Source organism: Bombina bombina, chromosome 3, assembly GCF_027579735.1.
Source record: "Bombina bombina isolate aBomBom1 chromosome 3, aBomBom1.pri, whole genome shotgun sequence".
Taxonomy (NCBI): domain Eukaryota; kingdom Metazoa; phylum Chordata; class Amphibia; order Anura; family Bombinatoridae; genus Bombina; species Bombina bombina.
Window position 1 is genome coordinate 1,015,338,820 of NC_069501.1, and position 24,713 is coordinate 1,015,363,532.

A 24,713-nucleotide genomic window follows, 5' to 3' on the forward strand; every position below is an offset into this window, starting at 1 on the left:
TGGAGGTGGTGAAGTAAGTTTGTGCTAAGATTTCTACGTTGATATGCGCTATATTCTCAGAGTACTGCGAATGTCAGAGGGACGTGAAGGGAGTATCACTTATTTGAATACGATGATTTCCCTAACGGGGGTCTATTTCATAAGTTCTCTGTTATCGGTCGTAGAGATTCATCTCCTACCTCCCTTTTCAGATCGACGATATACTCTCAATTTACCATTACCTCTACTAATAACTGTTTTAGTACTGGTTTGGCTATCTGCTATATGTGGATGGGTGTCTTTTGGTAAGTATGTTTTCATTACTTAAGACACTCTCAGCTATGGTTTGGCACTTTATGCATTTATATAAAGTTCTAAATATATGTAATGTACTTATATTTGTCATGAGTTCATGTATTTCCTTCTGTAGACTGTCAGTTTCATATTTGGGGAATGTAAGCATTTTAAGAAATGTTTTTCTTACCTGGGGTTTAGTCTTTTTTCAATTGACTACTTCTTGCAATTGCGGGTATTAGGCCCGCGGGTGCGTCAAATGCTAAACTTTATTGCGTCATTCTTGGCACGAGAAATTTTTGGCGCGAAAAAATAAAGTTTATGACGCAACTAAGTCATTTCCGGCGTCATACGTGACGCCGAGACCTTTCACGCGGCAGCATCATTAGTGACGCAAGTGTGTCATTTCCGGTTATTTTTGGCGCCAAAAATGAGTTTACGTTACGTTGTGCGTCATACTTGGCACCAAACTTTTTCATTATTTCAATACCCCTTGTATGTTTGCCTCTTGCTTTTTGCTATCAGAGGCCTATGCTATTGCATTTTGCTTTATATGTTGTTTTTTTCTCTTACATTGTGCAAGATGTTCCAATCTGATCCTGCCTCAGAAGTTTCTGCTGGAACATTGCTGCCTGACATCGGTTCTACCAAAGCTAAGTGCATTTGTTGTAAAATTGTAGAAATTATTCCACCGAATGTCATTTGTAATAGTTGTCATGATAAACTTTTACATGCAGATAGTGTTTCCATCAGTAATAGTACATTGCCAGTTGCAGTTCCTTCAACTTCTAATGTGCATGATATACCTGTAAATTTTAAAGAATTTGTTTCTGATTCTATTATGAAGGCTTTGTCTGCATTTCCACCTTCTAATAAACGTAAAAGGTCTTTTAAAACTTCTCATTTAGCTGATGAAATTTCAAATGACCAACAACATAATAATTTATCCTCTTCTGATGAGGATCTATCTGATTCAGAAGATCCTTCCTCAGACATTGACACTGACAAATCTACTTATTTATTTAAAATAGAGTATATGCGTTCTTTATTAAAAGAAGTGTTAATTACTTTGGATATTGAGGTAACCAGTCCTATTGACGTTCAGTCTAATAAACGTTTAAATGCTGTTTTTAAACCTCCTGTGGTTTCTCCAGGGGTTTTTCCTATTCCTGAGGCTATTTCTGATATGATTTCTAGGGAATGGAATAAGCCGGGTACTTCTTTTATTCCTTCTTCAAGGTTTAAAAATTGTATCCTTTACCAGCAAAATCTATAGAGTTTTGGGAAAAAATCCCCAAAGTTGATGGGGCTATTTCTACTCTTGCTAAACGTACCACTATTCCTATGGAAGATAGCACTTCTTTTAAGGATCCTTTAGATAGGAAGCTTGAATCTTATCTAAGGAAGGCCTATTTATATTCAGGTCATCTTCTCAGACCTGCTATTTCTTTGGCTGATATTGCGGCTGCATCAACTTTCTGGTTGGAAAATTTAGCACAACATGAATTGGATTCTGACATATCTAGCGTTATTCGCTTACTGCAACATGCTAATCATTTTATTTGTGATGCCATTTTTGATATTATCAAAATTGATGTTAGATCCATGTCTTTAGCTGTATTAGCTAGAAGAACTTTGTGGCTTAAGTCTTGGAATGCTGATATGACATTTAAATCTAGACTACTATCTCTTTCTTTCCAAGGTAATAATTTATTTGGCTCTCAGTTGGATTCTATTATTTCACCTATCACTGGGGGAAAAGGAGTTTTTTTGCCTCAGGATAAAAAACCTACGTGTAAATCTAAGACTTCTAACCGTTGTCGTTCCTTTTGTCAGAATAAGGAACAAAAACTCAATCCTCCCCCCAAGGATTCTGCTTCCAATTGGAAGCCTTCCTCAAATTGGAATAAATCCAAGCCATTTAGGAAACTAAAGTCAGCCCCTAAGTCCGCATGAAGTTGCGGCCCTCATTCCAGCTCAGCTGGTAGGAGGCAGATTAAGGTTTTTCAAGGATTTTTGGATAAAGTCTGTCCAAAATCATTCGATTCAGAGCATTGTCTCTCAAGGGTATCTAATAGGATTCAGAGTAAGACCTCCTGTGAGAAGATTTTTTCTCTCACCCCTGTAAATCCAGTAAAAGCTCAGGCTTTTCTGAAGTGTATTTCAGACCTGGAGTCTTCAGGGATAATCATTCCAGTTCCTCCTCAGGAACAAGGTTTGGGGTTTTATTCAAACCTATTCATTGTACCAAAGAGAGAAAATTTATTCAGACCAGTTCTGGATCTAAACATTTTGAATCGTTATGTAAGAGTACCAACTTTCAAGATGGTGACTATAAGGACTATTCTGCCTTTTGTTCAGCAAGGACATTATATGTCCACAATAGACTTGCAGGATACATACCTTCATATTCCGATTCATCCAGAACACTATCAGTTTCTGAGATTCTCTTTTCTAGACAAGCATTACCAATTTGTTGCTCTTCCATTTGGCCTAGCAACAGCTCCAAGAATCTTTTCAAAGGTTCTGGGTGCCCTACTATCTGTAACCAGAGAGCAGGGTATTGTGGTGTTTCCTTATTTGGACGATATCTTCATACTAGCTCAGTCTTTACGTACTGCAGAATCTCACACAAATCAACTAGTGTTGTTTCTTCGGAAACATGGTTGGAGGATCAATTTACCAAAAAGTTTCTTGATTCCTCAGACAAGGGTCACCTTTTTAGGCTTCCAGATAGATTCAGTGTCCATGACTCTGTCTCTAACAGACAAGAGACGTTTAAAATTTGTCGCAGCATGCTGGCACCTTCAGTCTCAGTCATTCCCTTCAGTGGCTTTGTGCATGGAAGTTTTAGGTCTCATGACTGCAGCATCAGACGCAATCCCCTTTGCTCGTTTTCACATGAGACCTCTACAACTTTGTATGCTGAATCAATGGTGCAGGGATTATACAAAGATATCACAATTAATATCCTTGAATCCCAATGTACGACACTCTCTGACATGGTGGATAGATTTGTTCGGCCAACCTGGACTGTGATCTCAACAGATGCAAGTCTTTCAGGTTGGGGAGCTGTTTGGGGATCTCTGACAGCACAAGGGGTTTGGAAATCTCAAGAGGCGAGATTACCAATAAATATTTTAGAACTCCGTGCAATTCTCAGGGCTCTTCAGTTTGGCCTCTGCTAAAGAGAGAACCGTTCATTTGTTTTCAGACAGACAATATCACAACTGTGGCTTATGTCAATCATCAGGGTGTGACTCACAGTCCCCAAGCTATGAAAGAAGTATCTCGGATACTTGCTTGGGCGGAATCCAGCTCCTGTCTAATCTCTGCGGTGCATATCCCAGGTGTAGACAATTGGGAGGCGGATTATCTCAGCCGCCAGACTTTACATCCAGGGGAGTGGTCTCTCCATCCAGATGTGTTTTCACAGATTGCACAGATGTGGGGTCTTCCAGAGATAGATCTCATGGCCTCTCATCTAAACAAGAAACTTCCCAGATATCTATCCAGGTCCAGGGATGTTCAGGCGGAAGCAGTGGATGCGTTGACACTTCCTTGGTGTTATCATCCTGCTTACATCTTCCCGCCTCTAGTTCTTCTTCCAAAAGTGATCTCCAAGATCATCATGGAACAGTCTTTTGTGTTGCTGGTGGCTCCAGCATGGCCACACAGGTTTTGGTATGCGGATCTGGTTCGGATGTCCAGTTGCCCGCCTTGTCCACTTCCGTTACGGCCGGACCTACTATCTCAAGGTCCGTTTTTCCATCAGGATCTCAAATCATTAAATTTGAAGGTATGGAAATTGAACGCTTAGTTCTAAGTCATAGAGGTTTCACTGTCTCAGTGATTAATACTATGTTACAAGCTCGTAAATCTGTCTCTAGAAAGATTTATTATTGAGTTTGGAAGACTTACATTTCATGGTGTTCTTCTCATAAATTCTCCTGGCATTCTTTTAGAATTCCTAGAATTTTACAGTTCCTTCAGGATGGTTTGGATAAGGGTTTGTCTGCAAGTTCCTTGAAAGGTCAAATCTCCGCTCTTTCTGTTTTATTTCACAGAAAGATTGCTATACTTCCTGATATTTACTGTTTTGTACAGGCTTTAGTTCGTATTAAGCCTGTCATTAAATCAATTTCTCCTCCTTGGAGTCTTAATTTGGTTCTGAAGGCTTTACAGGCTCCTCCATTTGACCCTATGCATTCTTTGGACATTAAACTACTTTCTTGGAAAGTGTTGTTCCTTTTGGCTATCTCTTCTGCTAGAAGTGTTTCTGAGCTATCTGCTCTTTCTTGTGAGTCTCCTTTTCTGATTTTTCATCAGGATAAGGCAGTTTTGCGGACTTCTTTTCAATTTTTACCTAAGGTTGGGAATTCTAACAACATAAGTAGAGAAATTGTTGTCCCTTCCTTATGTCCTAATCCTAAGAATTCTTTGGAGAGATCCTTACATTCTTTGGATGTGGTAAGAGCTTTGAAATATTATGTGGAAGCTACTAAAAAGTTCAGGAAGACTTCCAGTCTATTTGTTTTATTTTCTGGTCCTAGGAAAGGTCAGAAGGCTTCTGCTATTTCCTTGGCTTCTTGGTTGAAACTTTTGATTCATCAAGCTTATTTGTAGTCGGGTCAGGCCCCGCCTCAGAGAATTACAGCTCATTCTACTAGATCAGTCTCTACTTTGTGGGCTTTTAAGAATGAAGCTTCAGTTGATCAGATTTGCAAAGCGGCGACTTGGTCTTCTTTGCATACATTTACTAAATTCTACCGTTTTGATGTATTTGCTTCTTCGGAAGCAGTTTTTGGTAGAAAAGTTCTTCAGGCAGCTGTTTCAGTTTGATTCTTCTGCTTTTGATTTAAGTTTTTTCTTTCAAAAATGAAATACTTATTTTTTTGGGTTGTGGATTAATTTTTTCAGCGGAATATGGCTGTTTTTATTTTTTATTCCCTCCCTCTCTAGTGACTCTTGAGTGGAAGACTCCACATCTTGGATATTGATATCCCATATGTCACTAGCTCATGGACTCTTGCCAATTAATTGAAAGAAAACATAATTTATGTAAGACCTTACCTGATAAATTCATTTCTTTCATATTGGCAAGAGTCCATGAGGCCCACCCTTTTTATGGCGGTTATGATTTTTTGTATAAAGCACAGTTATTTCCAAATTTCCTTTGTTGATGCTTTCTACTCCTTTCTTTATCACCCTACTGCTTCGCTATTCGTTAAACTGAATTGTGGGTGTGGTGAGGGGTGTATTTATAGGCATTTTGAGGTTTGGGAAACTTTGCCCCTCCTGGTAGGATTGTATATCCCATATGTCACTAGCTCATGGACTCTTGCCAATATGAAAGAAATGAATTTATCAGGTAAGTTCTTACATAAATTATGTTTTTGCATGCAAGTCTAGAACGTTGGGGTTTGAAATGGTCACGTTCCACCTAAGCATTAACACTTTGTGCTTTAGATTTTGCAGCATAATTTTTAAAAATCTTTTGCACAAAGTATCTATAAAAGTTACTAATTTTTGCTTATGGCTTTATCCAGAGCAATACTTGTATCAGAAATGTGTGGTCTTAGCATTCCTCCTTAACTTTTATTTTACTTTTCAAAAAATATGACCTCTGCATTGAATGTTAATTAATAAATTCCAAAAATAGCCAGAATCTTAGGTCCAGTTTTAAGTTCTTGCCAAAGAAATATCTTAGGCAAGAAAGCAAGCACCAAAGGTACTTTGAGGTTTTTCTAATACTCAAATGTGATTAGCAAAGACTATTTAGCAGTGGCAGATATTTGCAGTTTCTTTATTAAAGCTTTATTATAATTGGCATGGAAAGCTGTCTAAGAAGCCAGAAATAATTAATCTTTAGGGCTCCATGTACTAATCGGTGGGTGGACAGCTTCTCAACTCTCGAAGCTGTCCAGCCGCCTTTGCTACACACGGGTAGTGGATCTGTTGATCTGCTTGCCCGTTCAGTATGTATCATTACACACTCATCGGATTGTTTAATGCCCGCCCCTTCATTCGCACGACTAAAGGGGCTGTCAATCACCAAGAGCGAGCGAGCTAGCTCTCAGTGATTTTCCTTCGCCACCTTAGGGTGGTGTAGGGTGTAAGAAGCAGCGGTCTAATGACCACTGCTTCTTACATTGTGGGAAGCAGGCTCACATATGCGAACCTGCCCCGCAAGGGCTCCGGAGCAGCTTTCGTTGCTTCGTACATAGAGCCCATAGAGTAGTCTTTTAATTACCTTTTTCCGTGAATCAGGGAGCAGGTGACTATATGCATAGTAGAGAAACTTTGAGTAGGAGCTAACTCTGTGTAATGGTGCCAAGCTCTGGTAAATAATAAGTGTGAATATAAGGTGCATTAAAACTCATAATTAGGGGGGGGCGTGTCCAGCCAGCAACGGGAGAGGACGCAAAATTTGGGATCTCTAGCCTGAGACTCTAACTTTCTTACATCCCATGAATATTGGTTGGCACTTGATATAAAATATTATTCAGCCACCTGCATGAATACTTGCGGACTACAAAAAGACCAAATTCAGGGATATTAATCCCATCTATACCAGGCTCCAGACTATAGAGGCCTTGTGGCTCAGATTCCTTACCGCCATCTCCTGTTACGCTGTATACAACAATTCATTCTGGGAGATCTTAGAACCAGCCTGCAACGATGTCTTTTATGGAGAAGACTCACAAGCTTTTATATCTATTGCTACAAGACCTAGGTCGACATATGGATAATTGTTTCTCTGACCTAGCAGCTACGATGCAAGCAGCGATGCAGGGAGCAGTCAGCGATACAAACAATAACACAGTCTTAAGGGTCAATCCAGAAGAGCAAGCTACGGAATCCTTTACGAGTGTTGTCACACCAGCTTCCACTTAACAGTTGTGGCATAGAATCTGAGGCCGCATGTCACAACCTGCTTAAGCCGCCTATTACCGCTCGCATGACAAGAGGAGGTTCAGACACAGAACCAGCCGAGAGCGGGATAGCAGTGTCGGGCAAGACTCCTCTGAATATGAACACACTACTGCCGCTCGGCACCAACATTCACTTACCGGCATCTGAGGTGCATCTCATATGTCTAGCTCAGGAGCTGGGAAAGGGCACTGATTGTTGCTCAGAGCCACACGTGAATACGCAGTGGGGTTGGAGGTCGGAAAAGAGCTCCCTTGTGTTGCAGCTGATTGAGAAGAGGCCCGATACAGTAGGCGATCCGACAAGGCCTGCTATTCCTCCACCGATCACCTCAGATCCCTCTCGCACCTGTTTCTCCACGATGGACTCTAGCTCTACCAGGTCAGCCTCCACATTTACAGCGGACCCGCTCATTGGACACGTTGGGTATGAGACTATTGTTGTTTGCAGCAGGAGAGGAATCGGTTAGAAACTTTAGAGAAACGCTGCAGCCTGGAATGTCTATTAATAGTTAGTTTAGACACCCTTCTTAATCGCATCCCCTATGTTTAGCATTTATGAACCCCGCTCTCCACTTTTGTATTTAGAGACATTAGCGTCAGAGGGACATCCCGGGTGCATGATAAATATTGAACAAGGACTGTAACTAGATGATCACCCGGCTTGTCCTTTTATATTGAAAACCCTCCTGACCGTTTCTAACTGTGTTGTATGCCTTTTCTTGAGTATTCATATTCCTATTATTAGTTAATTACAGTTTATTTGAGTGTGATATAGAAGTTATACATATACTACTCTGACCTCTGGCTCTCCTAATAGCATATGTCTGCAACATGTTTCTCATAGCCTTTAGAGGGATCTTTAACTAGCAGGCTGAGTTTCCGGGATTAAGGGATATAAATTACAGTAGAATGTTTTTCTTTCCTAACTGACAGTCCAGGTTATGCCTATGCAGACTAAAGAACCTATTTAGTCCACTCCTCACGTTGGGATTGTAAACATGGGAGTATTAAGCATGGCAAAATGTTGATTTTTAAGGTTTTATATTTTAATATGTCATATATTGTTCCCTTTCTGTGTATACTGGTAACGGAGACTATAGATTATCTTACTGTGCTGAAGAACTCTAATTTTCTAGCGTGCTCTAGACATGACACCCTACACTACCTTTAGAACATGGATATTTCAGGGTTGCAACTGTCTCACACAGTTATAAATGCAGTTTTGCCTACATCTCCTACTGTACACTGTTCAAAAGTTCCACACCGTGATGATTGTGCTCATTGGTAGGCCTCCAGGACTCGTGGACATAAGAAAAAGACATTAGGTCTCTCAGACCTTTTATTTAATCCTAGCTCTTTTATATATACTCTCACATACTTGCAGGAATTGGGCTATAGCTCCTTCTGCTTTCTGAATTTCCCGGGTGTAGAATATCGCATACCCCCTACACAGTTAGCGCTCCTGATAGGCTCACGTTGCACATTGCCTCAGATTTTTAAACCCCTTATGAAGAAACCACACCTGCAGGCATCCTCATACAATTATACCTGAACTGTATCCCTTCAAAGTATGATTGTTTCCAGATTATGGTGATACACCATTTTGCACACGTATAAGCCTCAGAACTCATACATCTATCTAGGGTCCGCAGCCTATCACACTGTAATCATCCACCTCTCTAGTGTATGTCTTACATTATGAACTATATAGCTAGTAGTTCATCATCGTGAGCCATGATCCTTTCTTTCTTTTTTTTGGTCCTCTTTTGTTGACTCAGGCCTATTATACCCTATCTCTAAAATCCATTATCTCCTAACTCACATAGTGTCATGCCCCCCTCTCACACTACTTCCTAATTCCAATATTACATTCCCTGCAGACTATATCTAATTTCCGCCACTAACTTTGCACCGCTGAGGACTAATTTTTTTCTTTTTTTAACTATAGATATTAGGTGAGCATCATACAGTATGCGGGCTAAGACCTCTGTATGCCCTCTAAGGTAGTGTTTTCCCTAGATGTGTCTTAGCCCTCTCTCTATACATACTTTTAGCTGTATGTAGGCTCCAAGAGCGACTTGTTTATTAATTTACCCTACTCTGTTTGGCACAATTTCATTAAAGCCCTTGGACACGCCCCCCCCTTTCCCCCTCACTTACGAGCGGCTCTTGTCCGCTGCTATTCCCCCAAACTACTTTTTTCTTGGCTCTTATTATTCCACTCTAAATGGCCGCCTCGCTTAAAAAAAAAAAAAAAAAAAAAAAAGAGATCCCATTATCAGTCCATTTACTTACTTTCCGGTTGACATTTTTCAGTGATATAACATATACTATCATAGATCTTTATCTGGTCACTCGCGATCCCTCCCAATGGAATCGTTGCTGTCATAGATCTCTCAAATGCCTAAACTTGTTGTATAATTTTATGTCATATGTCAGCATGTACATTTTGTGTTTCTCTTTATAATCTGCACTTCTGTAAATGGACAAAGGTTAATTATTCTATCGCCTAAAATCTCAATAAAAAATTTGTTTAAAAAAAACAAACAAAAAAAAAACTCATAATTAAATATCTGCAAAAAATGTAAATCCTTTTTAGAAAAAACATTGTGCAATGTGCTTTCATTATTAAGCTAGTCTGTTTTTCTTCCCATATAATTAACCTCTTAAAGAGGTTGTGCATTCTGCTAATTTCAGAACTGTTACCCTGCAACATTCTACACACACTATTTTCTTGAACCTTACAGGAGCTCATTTTTATTTGTCTTTAATTGGGCTCAGCAAGGGAAACAAGATTAACATATCTGAGGCATTTTTGGTTGAGAACCTGGGTTATGCTTGCTTATTGGTGGGTAAATGTAAGCCTCCAATAAGCAAGCACTATTCATGGTGCTGAACCTAAAAGGGGCTGGCTGCTAAGATTTACATTCCTGCTTTTAAAATAAAGATAGCAAGAGAACGAAGAAAAATTGATAATAGAAGTAAATTAGACAGTTGCTTAAAATTTCATGATCTATCTGAATCATGAAAGAAAAAATGTGGGTTCAGTGTCCCTTTAAAGTGAGTGTAAAGTTTAACGATACGCTCAACAATATTTGTAATGAAAAAGTAAATGAAGGGCACTTTCATTGATTAAAATCATGGCAGACGCTAAAATATATAAATAATCACCCTTTCAGTTTGTTATACATTCCGCCATTCTTCCGCCCGCAACGCATAGTCTATTTCTCCTACATTGGTGTGTCCGGTCCACGGCTTCATCCTTACTTGTGGGAATATTCTCTTCCCTAACAGGAAATGGCAAAGAGAGCACAGCAAAAGCTGCCCATATAGCCCCCCCTCTGGCTCCGCCCCCCCCAGTCATTCTCTTTGCCGCTCTGAACAAGTAGCATCAACACGGGGATGGTAAAGAGTATGTGGTGTTAGTTGTAGTTTTTTATTCTTCTATCAAGAGTTTATTTTAAAATAGTGCCGGTTTGTACTATTTACTCTAAAACAGAAAGTGATGAAGAGTTCTGTTTAAAGAGGAGTATGATTTTAGCAGCAGTAACTAAAATCAATTGCTGTTCCCACGCAGGACTGTTGAGCCCAGAGAACTTCAGTTGGGGGGAACAGTTTGCAGACTTTTCTGCTCAAGGTATGACTAGTCCATTTTCTAACAAGACATAGTAATGCTAGAAGACTGTCATTTTCCCTTTTTGGGATCGGTAAGCCATTTTCTTAGACTCATAACAGAATGAAGGCTTATTAATGGGCTATATACTGGTTGACACTATTGTGGGCTAAATCGATTGATTTATACAATATTTATATGTCTTTTGGAGTGTTTTGGAACTTGAAAACACTTTGGGAACGTTTTTTAATCGCCTGGCAGTCGTTTAGACACCTATTCTAGTCCAGTATGCAGAGGGAGGAGGCCTCATTTTCGTGCCTTAATTGCGCAGTTACTTCTGGAAGCAGTGCATGCAGCTTCATGTGAGAAGGTCCGGTGGCCATAAAAAACGATTCTGGAAGGCTTATTTCTGTGGCGAATATCCCCTAAGGAAAGCTGAAGCCGCAGCAAGGGCTGTGGCTGGGACTGTAGTGGGTTTAAGCTGGTAAAATGATCAAATAGCTCCGGTTTGCTCATTTAAAAAATTTGAAATTTGGTGTGCAATACTTTCAAAGCATTAAGACACTAGGGTGCAAATTTGGTAAGGATCGGATATTTCCTTCATAGTTTTTCACACATTCAGAAATAAAGTGTGCTCTGTTTAACATTTAAAGAGACAGTAACGGTTTTGTTTAAAAACGGTTTTATTGCATTAATAGCCTGTATAAGCCTGTCTAACATGTCTGTACCTTCAGATAGAACATGTTCTGTATGTATGGAGGCCAAGGTGGTCCCCCCTTTAAATGTATGTGAGAATTGTGCCATGGCGTCCAAACAAAGTAAGGACAGTACTGTCACATTTAATAAGGTTGCCCAAGATGATTCTTCAAATGAAGGTAGTGGGGGTAGTTCACCATCCTCTCCTTCTGTGTCAACACCAGTTATGCCCGCGCAGGCGACACCTAGTACATCTAGCGCGCCAATGCTTGTTACTATGCAACAATTAACGGCAGTAATGGATAATTCTATAGCTAATATTTTATCCAAAATGCCAGCATTTCAAAGAAAGCGTGATTGCTCAGTTTTAAATACAGCGGATGAGCAAGGGTGCGCTGACGATAATTTATCTGTCATACCCTCACACCAGTCAGAATTGGCAGTGAGGGAGGGTCTGTCGGAGGGAGAAATTTCTGATTCAGGAAAAGTTTCTCAACAGGCAGAACCTGATATTGTGACGTTTAAATTTAAGTTAGAACATCTCCACGCCCTGCTTAAGGAGGTGCTAACTACTCTGGACGATTGTGACTCTTTGGTCATTCCAGAAAAATTGTGCAAAGTGGACAAATTCCTAGAGGTCCCTGTGCACCCCGATGCCTTTCCGATACCCAAAAGGGTGGCAGACATAGTGACTAAGGAGTGGGAGAAACCAGGCATACCTTTTGTCCCACCTCCTATATTTAAGAAAATGTTCCCCATTGTCGACCCAAGGAGGGACGCATGGCAAACAGTCCCTAAGGTTGAGGGGGCAGTTTCTACGTTGGCCAAACGCACAACTTTTCCCATTGAGGACAGTTGTGCTTTCAAAGATCCTATGGATAAAAAATTGGAGGGTTTGCTTAAAAAGATTTGTTCAGCAAGGCTTCCTCCTCCAACCAATTTCGTGCATTATTCCTGTCACAACGGCGGCGTGTTTTTGGTTCGAAGAACTAGAAATTTCGCTCAATAAGGAGACTCCATATGAGGAAGTCATGGACAGAATTCACGCACTTAAGTTGGCTAATTCCTTTATTTTAGATGCCGCTTTGCAATTGGCGAAGTTAGCAGCGAAAAATTCAGGTTTTGCAATTGTGGCACGCAGAGCGCTCTGGCTAAAGTCTTGGTCGGCGGATGTGTCTTCCAAGACAAAATTGCTTAATATTCCTTTCAAAGGTAAGACCCTTTTTGGGCCAGAATTGAAGGAGATTATTTCAGACATCACTGGGGGAAAGGGCCATGCCCTCCCACAGGATAGGCCCTTTAAGGCTAAGAATAAATCTAATTTTCGTTCCTTTCGCAACTTCAGGAACGGACCGTCTCCTAACTCTGCAGCCTCTAGACAAGAGGGTACCGCTTCCCAGGCTAAGCCAGCATGGAAACCAATGCAAGGCTGAAACAAGGGTAAACAGGCCAAGAAGCCTGCTGCTGCTACCAAGACAGCATGAAGGGGTAGCCCCCGATCCGAGACCGGATCTAGTAGGGGGCAGACTTTCTCTCTTTGCTCAGGCTTGGGCAAGAGATGTTCAGGATCCCTGGGCACTAGAAATAGTCTCTCAGGGTTATCTTCTAGAATTCAAGGAACTTCCTCTAAGGGGAAGGTTTCACATGTCTCGCTTATCCTCAGACCAGATAAAGAGACAGGCATTCTTACATTGCGTAGGAGATCTATTAAAGATGGGAGTGATACACCCAGTTCCAACAGTGGAAGAAGGTCAGGGGTTTTACTCAAACCTGTTTCTAGTTCCCAAAAAAGAGGGAACTTTCAGACCAATTCTGGATTTAAAAATTCTAAACAAATTCCTCAGAGTTCCATCGTTCAAAATGGAAACCATTCGAACGATTTTACCAACAATCCAGGAGGGTCAATACATGACTACCGTGGATTTAAAGGATGCGTACCTACATATTCCTATCCACAAAGATCATCATCAGTTCCTAAGGTTCGCCTTTCTGGACAAACATTACCAGTTCGTGGCTCTTCCGTTTGGTTTAGCCACTGCTCCCAGAATTTTCACAAAGGTGCTAGGGTCCCTTCTAGCGGTTCTAAGACCGAGGGGCATTGCTGTGGCACCTTACCTAGACGACATCCTAATCCAAGCGTCGTCCCTTTCCAGATCAAGGGCTCATACAGACATTGTATTAGCTTTTCTCAGGTCTCACGGGTGGAAGGTGAACGTGGAAAAGAGTTTCCTGTCCCCGTCTCCAAGAGTTCCTTTTCTGGGAACAATTATAGATTCTGTAGAAATGAAGATCTTTCTGACAGAGGTCAGAAAATCAAAGCTTCTAAAGACTTGTCAAGTTCTTCAATCTATTCCTCAGCCTTCCATAGCTCAGTGCATGGAAGTGATAGGTCTAATGGTTGCAGCAATGGACGTGGTTCCTTTTGCTCGAATTCATCTAAGACCATTGCAACTGTGCATGCTCAGACAGTGGAATGGGGATTATGCAGACTTGTCTCCCCAGATTCAAGTAGACTAGTCAACCAGAGACTCACTCCGTTGGTGGTTGACTCAGGATCACCTGTCTCAGGGAATGAGTTTCCGCAGACCAGAGTGGGTCATTCTCGCGACCGACGCCAGTCTATTAGGCTGGGGCGCGGTCTGGGACTCCCTGAAAGCTCAGGGTCTATGGTCTCGGGAAGAGTCTCTTCTCCCGATAAACATCTTGGAACTGAGAGAGATATTCAATGCGCTCCGGGCTTGGCCTCAACTAGCGAAGGCCGGATTCATAAGATTCCAGTCGGATAACATGATGACTGTAGCTTACATCAATCATCAGGGAGGAACAAAGAGTTCATTGGCGATGAGAGAGGTATCCAAGATCATCAAATGGGCGGAGGATCACTCCTGCCACCTATCTGCAATCCACATCCCAGGAGTAGACAACTGGGAGGCGGATTATTTGAGTCGTCAGACTTTTCATCCGGGGGAGTGGGAACTCCACCCGGAGGTCTTTGCCCAGTTAACTCAATTATGGGGCATTCCAGACATGGATCTGATGGCGTCTCGTCAGAACTTCAAGGTTCCTCGCTGCGGGTCCAGATCCAGGAATCCCAAGGCGACTCTAGTGGATGCATTAGTGGCGCCTTGGTCGTTCAATCTAGCTTATGTGTTTCCACCGTTTCCTCTCCTTCCCAGGCTCGTAGCCAGGATCAAACAGGAGAAGGCCTCGGTGATTCTGATAGCTACTGCGTGGCTACGCAGGACTTGGTATGCAGACCTGGTGAATATGTCATCGGCTCCACCATGGAAGCTACCTTTGAGACAGGATCTTCTAGTACAAGGTCCATTTGAACATCCAAATCTAGCCTCTCTGCAGCTGACTGCTTGGAAATTGAATGCTTGATTTTATCTAAGCGTGGGTTTTCAGATTCAGTTATAGATACTCTGGTCCAAGCCAGAAAACCTGTGACTAGGAAAATTTACCATAAAATATGGAAAAAATATATCTGTTGGTGTGAATCCAAGGGATTCTCTTGGAGTAAAATTAAGATTCTTTCCTTTCTCCAAGAGGGTTTGGATAAAGGGTTGTCAGCGAGTCCTCTAAAAGGACAGATATCTGCTTTGTCTGTTTTGTTACACAAACGCCTGGCAGCAGTGCCAGATGTACAAGCTTTTGTACAGGCCTTAGTCAGAATCAAGCCTGTTTACAGACCCATGACTCCTCCATGGAGTCTAAATTTAGTTCTTTCAGTTCTTCAAGGGGTTCCGTTTGAACCTTTACATTCCATTGATATTAAGTTACTATCTTGGAAAGTTCTGTTTTTGGTTGCTATTTCTTCTGCTAGAAGAGTTTCTGAATTGTCTGCTTTGCAGTGTGATCCACCCTATCTGGTATTCCATGCAGATAAGGTTGTTTTGCGTACCAAACCTGGTTTTCTTCCAAAAGTGGTTTCCAACAGGAATATTAACCAGGAAATAGTTGTTCCTTCTCTGTGTCCGAATCCAGTTTCGAAGAAGGAACGTTTGTTACACAATTTAGATGTGGTCCGTGCTTTAAAATTCTATTTAGATGCAACAAAGGATTTCAGACAGACTTCATCTTTGTTTGTCGTTTATTCTGGTAAGAGGAGAGGACAGAAAGCTACTGCTACCTCTTTCCTTTTGGCTGAAAAGCATCATCCGATTGGCTTATGAGACTGCCGGACAGCAGCCTCCTGAACGAATTACAGCTCATTCTACTAGAGCTGTGGCTTCCACATGGGCCTTCAAGAACGAGGCTTCTGTTGATCAGATATGTAAGGCAGCGACTTGGTCTTCTCTGCACACTTTTGCCAAATTTTACAAATTCGATACTTATGCTTCTTCGGAGGCTATTTTTGGGAGAAAGGTTTTGCAAGCCGTGGTGCCTTCCGTTTAGGTAACCTGACTTGTTCCCTCCCTTCATCCGTGTCCTAAAGCTTTGGTATTGGTTCCCACAAGTAAGGATGAAGCCGTGGACCGGACACACCAATGTAGGAGAAAACAGAATTTATGCTTACCTGATAAATTTCTTTCTCCTACGGTGTGTCCGGTCCATGGCCCGCCCTGGCTTTTTAGTCAGGTTTCAAATTTTTTCTTTCTATACACTACAGTCACCACGGCACCCTATGGTTTCTCCTTTTTCTCCTAACCGTCGGTCGAATGACTGGGGGGCGGAGCCAGAGGGGGGCTATATGGGCAGCTTTTGCTGTGCTCTCTTTTCCATTTCCTGTTAGGGAAGAGAATATTCCCACAAGTAAGGATGAAGCCGTGGACCGGACACACCGTAGGAGAAAGAAATTTATCAGGTAAGCATACATTCTGTTTTCAGTGTAAAATGATGAATCATGCTGTAGGTAATTGTTACAATTTATATAAGAAACTGAAAGGGCGATTATTTATATATTTTCACATCTGCAATGCTTTTATTCAGTGAAAGTGCCCTTAATTAACTTTTGTATTACAAATATTGTTGAGCATATCATAAAGCTTTTACAATCACTTTAACCGCAATATGTGTATATAATTTTTTTTTTTCTTTTTTTGCTTTTGGAATAAATGAACCCCCCTTGTTTTACACTATACAGGTGCTCCACAGAAGGAAGTGTATTTCATGGGACTAATTGACATCTTAACGCAGTATGATGCAAAAAAGAAAGCCGCCCATGCCGCCAAGACTGTGAAACACGGGGTATTTCTTTGTTTTATAAATTGTATAGTGTGTTTAATGTTGAATATGCATGCAAAGTATCTATTGAGAGTAAGATTTTATGCTGAGTGGCTTTTCACAAATGAAATGTTTAAAGGTATACATAGGGTAACATTACTTAAACAGCTATTTTGAGAAACATAAACAGGAAATGTACTTAACGCAAATAATAAAATAGAAAATAACAGCTTCTATAGGCTTAAAGGGACATGAAACCCAAAAAATGTATTTCATTATTCAGATAGAGAATACAATTTTAAACAACTTTCTAATTTACTTCTATTATCTAATCTGTTTTATTCTCTTGGTGTCATTTGTTGAAGGAGCAGCCATGCACTACTGGTTTCTAACTGAACACATGGATGAGCCAATGACAATCAGTTTATATATGCAGCCACCAATCAACAGTTAGAACCTAGGTTCTCTGCTGCACAGGAACTTTCCTAGATAAACATTTCAGCAAAGGATAACAAGAGAAAGAAGCAAATTAAATAATAGAAGTAAATTGGAAAGTGGTTTGAAATTGTATTCTCTATCTGAATCATGAAAGAAAATATGTTGGATTCATGTCCCTTTAAGTGGCAAGTATTTAGTGCAACCTCCCCTTACACTTGAGCAATAGCAGGAACCTGGCTCTCGTAAATGGAATGGAACCCTTATTAATGTCATTGCTAACACCTGTATTTATCCTACTATTTCATATAAAAATTACTGCTGTGAAAAACAAAGTTTATGCTTACTTGATAAATTTCTTTCTTTCCGGGCATGGAGAGTCCATGACATCATTCCAATTATTAGTGGGATATTCAACTCCTGGCCAGCAGGAGGAGGCAAAGAGCACCCCAGCAAAGCTGTTAAGTGCAACTTCGCTTACCCTTACATACTAAGGGAACACACTCTGTCAAGACAAACACATCCTGAAAAGAATCATAAACGTAATGGATTTCAAAATGTTATGTACAAGAAAAAAATAGTACTGTAGAATTGTTTGTAGAGACAACTGAATACATCTTGTGTCCCAATGAAAAATATATCAACACATGAGATTAAATATTTAATCCTAATTCCAGTTTTAAATTTAGATACATGACAGATATTTTTTTTTTTTTCTTTTTTCTTTTTTTTTTTTTTCTTTAATTTTTTTAGAAGTGACCATTCATCAAAATAGGTTAATTAAAAAATAACCCAATAAGGATGTAGAAACAAAAAGTACATTGTCAAAATGACAACGAATGGCACAGACAAGAGCAAAGAGCTCCTCAGTTCATGAGAAGAGATATTGGTGCCCAAAACTAAGAGTATGATGCATTAATCATTCCGAGTCACATACGCTAATAATATCACCTCAATGAGAGTGAAAATAAAATAAAGTATTCCTTTAATACAGATATAGAAATAAATATAATAGCGTTCTGATGAGAATGATACATGAAAACAAAAACATGTAATAAAAAATGCAACCCCTGTATACGAGATAGAACAAACATGTCAGACGTAAGTACAGATACATGGAGCCCCTGTACAAGTACAATAATATAGAAAAACATTAATATGTTATATATGTCTCATTATAACAAAAAGGATCAATTATGACCCTTTATCACTGCAGAAAAATAGGGATAATCACAACAATGTTAATCCCTCAAACATATAATACTACGCACAGCATAGAACAGGTAAAATAAGCAGACAAAAGGCATCAATATATACCTCTACTGAAACAGGAAAGGGATTAAACATATCAAATTAAATAAACCCTAACAACATACAGTTAATATACACTGCAGACAAAGGATAAATAATAAAATATAAAATGTATAAATATCTACATTAGAAAGATGGGGGAAAACATGAAATGCTATAACCCGTAATATCCAATCTCAACGCTTATGAGAATCAGAAGCATCATGTTAACATTAGCCAGTTCTAAAAGGCATATGGATGTAATCATATCTAGGCTTGAAGTTATTACTGCCACTCTGACACACAAAAAGACAAAATAATTGTGAAAATTGGAATTTAGATTCCAAGGAGTAGAAAAATGAATTGCCACAAGATGGCAGCAAATGCCAGGGAGCTTCAGAGAGAAAAGCATTTGTGATCTGATTCTTATAAAACTGTAGAGAATTTCCGTGTTCATAAAATAAGTACAGAAAACACTGTCCCCACACATCTCAGTCTCTTACTCTAAAATGATGTGAGAGAAGACTAAATGGGATATTTACAGAAGTGCATCGCACACTGAAAACGGTACAAGCTAACTAGTCAGAACGGCATCTCCGGTATTATGGTAGAGGAGTTAACGCCGACTATGAGGAGAGAGAATTACATGAGACTTCTTGAGCTAGCAATGTGCTAGACTCAATTAAAACATTGCCATAATAAGAATACCTACTGCTCCCTGAAGGCCTTCTCAGATTTCATGGGAGCGGAGATCATGCCAAAAAAGATCCTGTGGCTGGAAAATTAACCACACCGTCACCGGATCGCACACGTAAAATAAAAACTCTCCTGGATTCTACCCCAGACCTCCGGAGCCAATCCATGCACTAACCTCTATCAATAAATTAAATATAACATTAGGAGTAGCTTAAGAGTAATCCACGCCTACTGATTATAAAACGTGTGCAGAAAAAACTAAGCTGTCTTAAAGGGACACTGAACCCAATTTTTTTCTTTTGTGATTCAGATAGAGCAAAGCAACTTTCTAATTTACTCCTATTATCAATTTTTCTTTGTTCTCTTGCTTGCTATCTTTATATGAAAAAGAAGGCATCTAAGTTAAGGAGCCAGCCAATTGTTGGTTCAGTACCCTGGACAGCACTTATTTATTGGTGCATGAATTTATCCACTAATCAGCAAGAGCAACCCAGGTTGTTCACCAAAAATGGGCCGGCATCTAAACTTACATTTCTTTCATGTAATTAGCAAGAGTCCATGAGCTAGTGACGTATGGGATATACATTCCTACCAGGAGGGGCAAAGTTTCCCAAACCTCAAAATGCCTATAAATACACCCCTCACCACACCCACAATTCAGTTTTACAAACTTTGCCTCCGATGGAGGTGGTGAAGTAAGTTTGTGCTAGATTCTACGTTGATATGCGCTCCGCAGCAAGTTGGAGCCCGGTTTTCCTCTCAGCGTGCAGTGAATGTCAGAGGGATGTGAGGAGAGTATTGCCTATTTGAATGCAGTGATCTCCTTCTACGGGGTCTATTTCATAGGTTCTCTGTTATCGGTCGTAGAGATTCATCTCTTACCTCCCTTTTCAGATCGACGATATACTCTTATATATACCATTACCTCTGCTGATTCTCGTTTCGGTACTGGTTTGGCTTTCTACAAACATGTAGATGAGTGTCCTGGGGTAAGTAAATCTTATTTTCTGTGACACTCTAAGCTATGGTTGGGCACTTTGTTTATAAAGTTCTAAATATATGTATTCAAACATTTATTTGCCTTGACTCAGAATGTTCAACTTTCCTTATTTTCAGACAGTCAGTTTCATATTTGGGATAATGCATTTGATTTATTCATTTTTTCTTACCTTCAAAAATTTGACTCTTCCCTGTGGGCTGTTAGGCTCGCGGGGGCTGAAAATGCTTCATTTTATTGCGTCATTCTTGGCGCGGACTTTTTTGGCGCAAAAATTCTATTTCCGTTTCCGGCGTCATACGTGTCGCCGGAAGTTGCGTCATTTTTTGACGTTATTTCGCGCCAAAAATGTCGGCGTTCCGGGTGTGGCGTCATTTTTGGCGCCAAAAGCATTTAGGCGCCAAATAATGTGGGCGTCTTATTTGGCGCGAAAAAATATGGGCGTCGCTTTTGTCTCCACATTATTTAAGTCTCATTTTTTATTGCTTCTGGTTGCTAGAAGCTTGTTCTTTGGCATTTTTTCCCATTCCTGAAACTGTCATTTAAGGAATTTGATCAATTTTGCTTTATATATATATTGTTTTTTCTCTTACATATTGCAAGATGTCTCACGTTGCATCTGAGTCAGAAGATACTACAGGAAAATCGCTGTCTAGTGCTGGATCTACCAAAGCTAAGTGTATCTGCTGTAAACTTTTGGTAGCTATTTCTCCAGCTGTTGTTTGTATTGATTGTCATGACAAACTTGTTAAAGCAGATAATATTTCCTTTAGTAAAGTACCATTGCCTGTTGCAGTTCCTTCAACATCTAAGGTGCAGAATGTTCCTGATAATATAAGAGATTTTGTTTCTGAATCCATAAAGAAGGCTATGTCTGTTATTTCTCCTTCTAGTAAACGTAAAAAATCTTTTAAAACTTCTCTCCCTACAGATGAATTTTTAAATGAACATCATCATTCTGATTCTGATGACTCCTCTGGTTCAGAGGATTCTGTCTCAGAGGTTGATGCTGATAAATCTTCATATTTATTTAAAATGGAATTTATTCGTTCTTTACTTAAAGAAGTTCTAATTGCTTTAGAAATAGAGGATTCTGGTCCTCTTGATACTAATTCTAAACGTTTGGATAAGGTATTTAAAGCTCCTGTGGTTATTCCAGAAGTTTTTCCTGTTCCTAATGCTATTTCTGCAGTAATTTCCAAAGAATGGGATAAATTGGGTAATTCATTTACTCCTTCTAAACGTTTTAAGCATTTATATCCTGTGCCGTCTGACAGATTAGAATTTTGGGACAAAATCCCTAAAGTTGATGGGGCTATTTCTACCCTTGCTAAACGTACAACTATTCCTACGTCAGATGGTACTTCTTTTAAGGATCCTCTAGATAGGAAAATTGAATCCTTTCTAAGAAAAGCTTATCTGTGTTCAGGTAATCTTCTTAGACCTGCTATATCTTTGGCTGATGTTGCTGCAGCTTCAACTTTTTGGTTGGAAACTTTAGCGCAACAAGTAACACATCGTGATTCTCATGACATTATTATTCTTCTTCAGCATGCTAATAATTTTATCTGTGATGCCATTTTTGATATTATCAGAGTTGATGTCAGGTTTATGTCTCTAGCTATTTTAGCTAGAAGAGCTTTATGGCTTAAAACTTGGAATGCTGATATGGCTTCTAAATCAACTTTACTTTCTATTTCTTTCCAGGGTAACAAATTATTTGGTTCTCAGTTGGATTCCATCATTTCAACTGTTACTGGTGGGAAAGGAACTTTTTTACCACAGGATAAAAGATCTAAAGGTAAAAGCAGGGCTAATAATCGTTTTCGTTCCTTTCGTTTCAACAAAGAACAAAAGCCTGATCCTTCATCCTCAGGAGCAGTTTCAGTTTGGAAACCATCTCCAGTCTGGAATAAATCCAAGCCAGCTAGAAAGGCAAAGCCTGCTTCTAAGTCCACATGAAGGTGCGGCCCTCATTCCAGCTCAGCTGGTAGGGGGCAGGTTACGTTTTTTCAAAGAAATTTGGATCAAATCTGTTCACAATCTTTGGATTCAGAACATTGTTTCAGAAGGGTACAGAATTGGTTTCAAGATGAGACCTCCTGCAAAGAGATTTTTTCTTTCCCGTGTCCCAGTAAATCCAGTAAAAGCTCAAGCATTTCTGAAATGTGTTTCAGATCTAGAGTTGACTGGAGTAATTATGCCAGTTCCAGTTCCGGAACAGAGGATGGGGTTTTATTCAAATCTCTTCATTGTACCAAAGAAGGAGAATTCCTTCAGACCAGTTCTGGATCTAAAAATATTGAATCGTTATGTAAGGATACCAACATTCAAAATGGTAACTGTAAGGACTATCTTGCCTTTTGTTCAGCAAGGGAATTATATGTCCACAATAGATTTACAGGATGCATATCTGCATATTCCGATTCATCCAGATCATTATCAGTTCCTGAGATTCTCTTTTCTGGACAAGCATTACCAGTTTGTGGCTCTGCCGTTTGGCCTAGCTACAGCTCCAAGAATTTTTACAAAGGTTCTCGGTGCCCTTCTGTCTGTAATCAGAGAACAGGGTATTGTGGTATTTCCTTATTTGGACGATATCTTGGTACTTGCTCAGTCTTTACATTTAGCAGAATCTCATACGAATCGACTTGTGTTGTTTCTTCAAGATCATGGTTGGAGGATCAATTTACCAAAAAGTTCTTTGATTCCTCAGACAAGGGTAACCTTTCTGGGTTTCCAGATGGATTCAGTGTCCATGACTCTGTCTTTAACAGACAAGAGACGTCTAAAATTGATTGCAGCTTGTCGAAACCTTCAGTCACAATCATTCCCTTCGGTAGCCTTATGCATGGAAATTCTAGGTCTTATGACTGCTGCATCGGACGCGATCCCCTTTGCTCGTTTTCACATGCGACCTCTTCAGCTCTGTATGCTGAAGCAATGGTGCAAGGATTACACGAAGATATCTCAATCAATATCTTTAAAACCGATTGTTCGACACTCTCTAACATGGTGGACAGATCACCATCGTTTAATTCAGGGGGCTTCTTTTGTGCTTCCGACCTGGACTGTAATTTCAACAGATGCAAGTCTCACAGGTTGGGGAGCTGTGTGGGGATCTCTGACGGCACAAGGAGTTTGGGAATCTCAGGAGGTGAGATTACCGATCAATATTTTGGAACTCCGTGCAGTTTTCAGAGCTTTTCAGTTTTGGCCTCTTCTGAAGAGAGAATCGTTCATTTGTTTTCAGACAGACAATGTCACAACTGTGGCATACATCAATCATCAAGGAGGGACTCACAGTCCTCTAGCTATGAAAGAAGTATCTCGAATTTTGGTTTGGGCGGAATCCAGCTCCTGTCTAATCTCTGCTGTTCATATCCCAGGTATAGACAATTGGGAAGCGGATTATCTCAGTCGCCAAACGTTGCATCCGGGCGAATGGTCTCTTCACCCAGAGGTATTTCTTCAGATTGTTCAAATGTGGGAACTTCCAGAAATAGATCTGATGGCGTCCCATCTAAACAAGAAACTTCCCAGGTATCTGTCCAGATCCCGGGATCCTCAGGCGGAGGCAGTGGATGCATTATCACTTCCTTGGAAGTATCATCCTGCCTATATCTTTCCGCCTCTAGTTCTTCTTCCAAGAGTAATCTCCAAGATTCTGAAGGAATGCTCGTTTGTTCTGCTGGTAGCTCCGGCATGGCCTCACAGGTTTTGGTATGCGGATCTTGTCCGGATGGCCTCTTGCCAACCGTGGACTCTTCCGTTAAGACCAGACCTTCTGTCACAAGGTCCTTTTTTCCATCAGGATCTGAAATCCTTAAATTTAAAGGTATGGAGATTGAACGCTTGATTCTTGGTCAAAGAGGTTTCTCTGACTCTGTGATTAATACTATGTTACAGGCTCGTAAATCTGTATCTCGAGAGATATATTATAGAGTCTGGAAGACTTATATTTCTTGGTGTCTTTCTCATCATTTTTCTTGGCATTCTTTTAGAATACCGAGAATTTTACAGTTTCTTCAGGATGGTTTAGATAAGGGTTTGTCCGCAAGTTCTTTGAAAGGACAAATCTCTGCTCTTTCTGTTCTTTTTCACAGAAAGATTGCTATTCTTCCTGATATTCATTGTTTTGTACAAGCTTTGGTTCGTATAAAACCTGTCATTAAGTCAATTTCTCCTCCTTTGAGTTTGAATTTGGTTCTGGGAGCTCTTCAAGCTCCTCCGTTTGAACCTATGCATTCATTGGACATTAAATTACTTTCTTGGAAAGTTTTGTTCCTTTTGGCCATCTCTTCTGCCAGAAGAGTTTCTGAATTATCTGCTCTTTCTTGTGAGTCTCCTTTTCTGATTTTTCATCAGGATAAGGCGGTGTTGCGAACTTCTTTTGAATTTTTTCCTAAAGTTGTGAATTCCATCAACATTAGTAGAGAAATTGTGGTTCCTTCATTATGTCCTAATCCTAAGAATTCCAAGGAGAAATCGTTGCATTCTTTGGATGTTGTTAGAGCTTTGAAATATTATGTTGAAGCTACGAAATCTTTCCGTAAGACTTCTAGTCTATTTGTTATCTTTTCCGGTTCTAGAAAAGGCCAGAAAGCTTCTG

The 24,713-nt window shown here is 40.1% G+C and overlaps 1 protein-coding gene across 2 annotated transcripts in view; it reads left to right on the forward strand.

Annotated features, from left to right (window-relative positions):
- Nucleotides 1-24,713, forward strand: part of PIP4K2C (phosphatidylinositol-5-phosphate 4-kinase type 2 gamma) — a 396,981-nt gene that overhangs the window by 364,466 nt on the left and 7,802 nt on the right. For both annotated transcript variants that reach the window (XM_053708193.1, XM_053708194.1), the window contains one exon: nt 16,604-16,707. In XM_053708193.1, the coding sequence (XP_053564168.1) occupies nt 16,604-16,707 (104 nt within the window). The remainder of the gene's footprint in view (nt 1-16,603; nt 16,708-24,713) is intronic.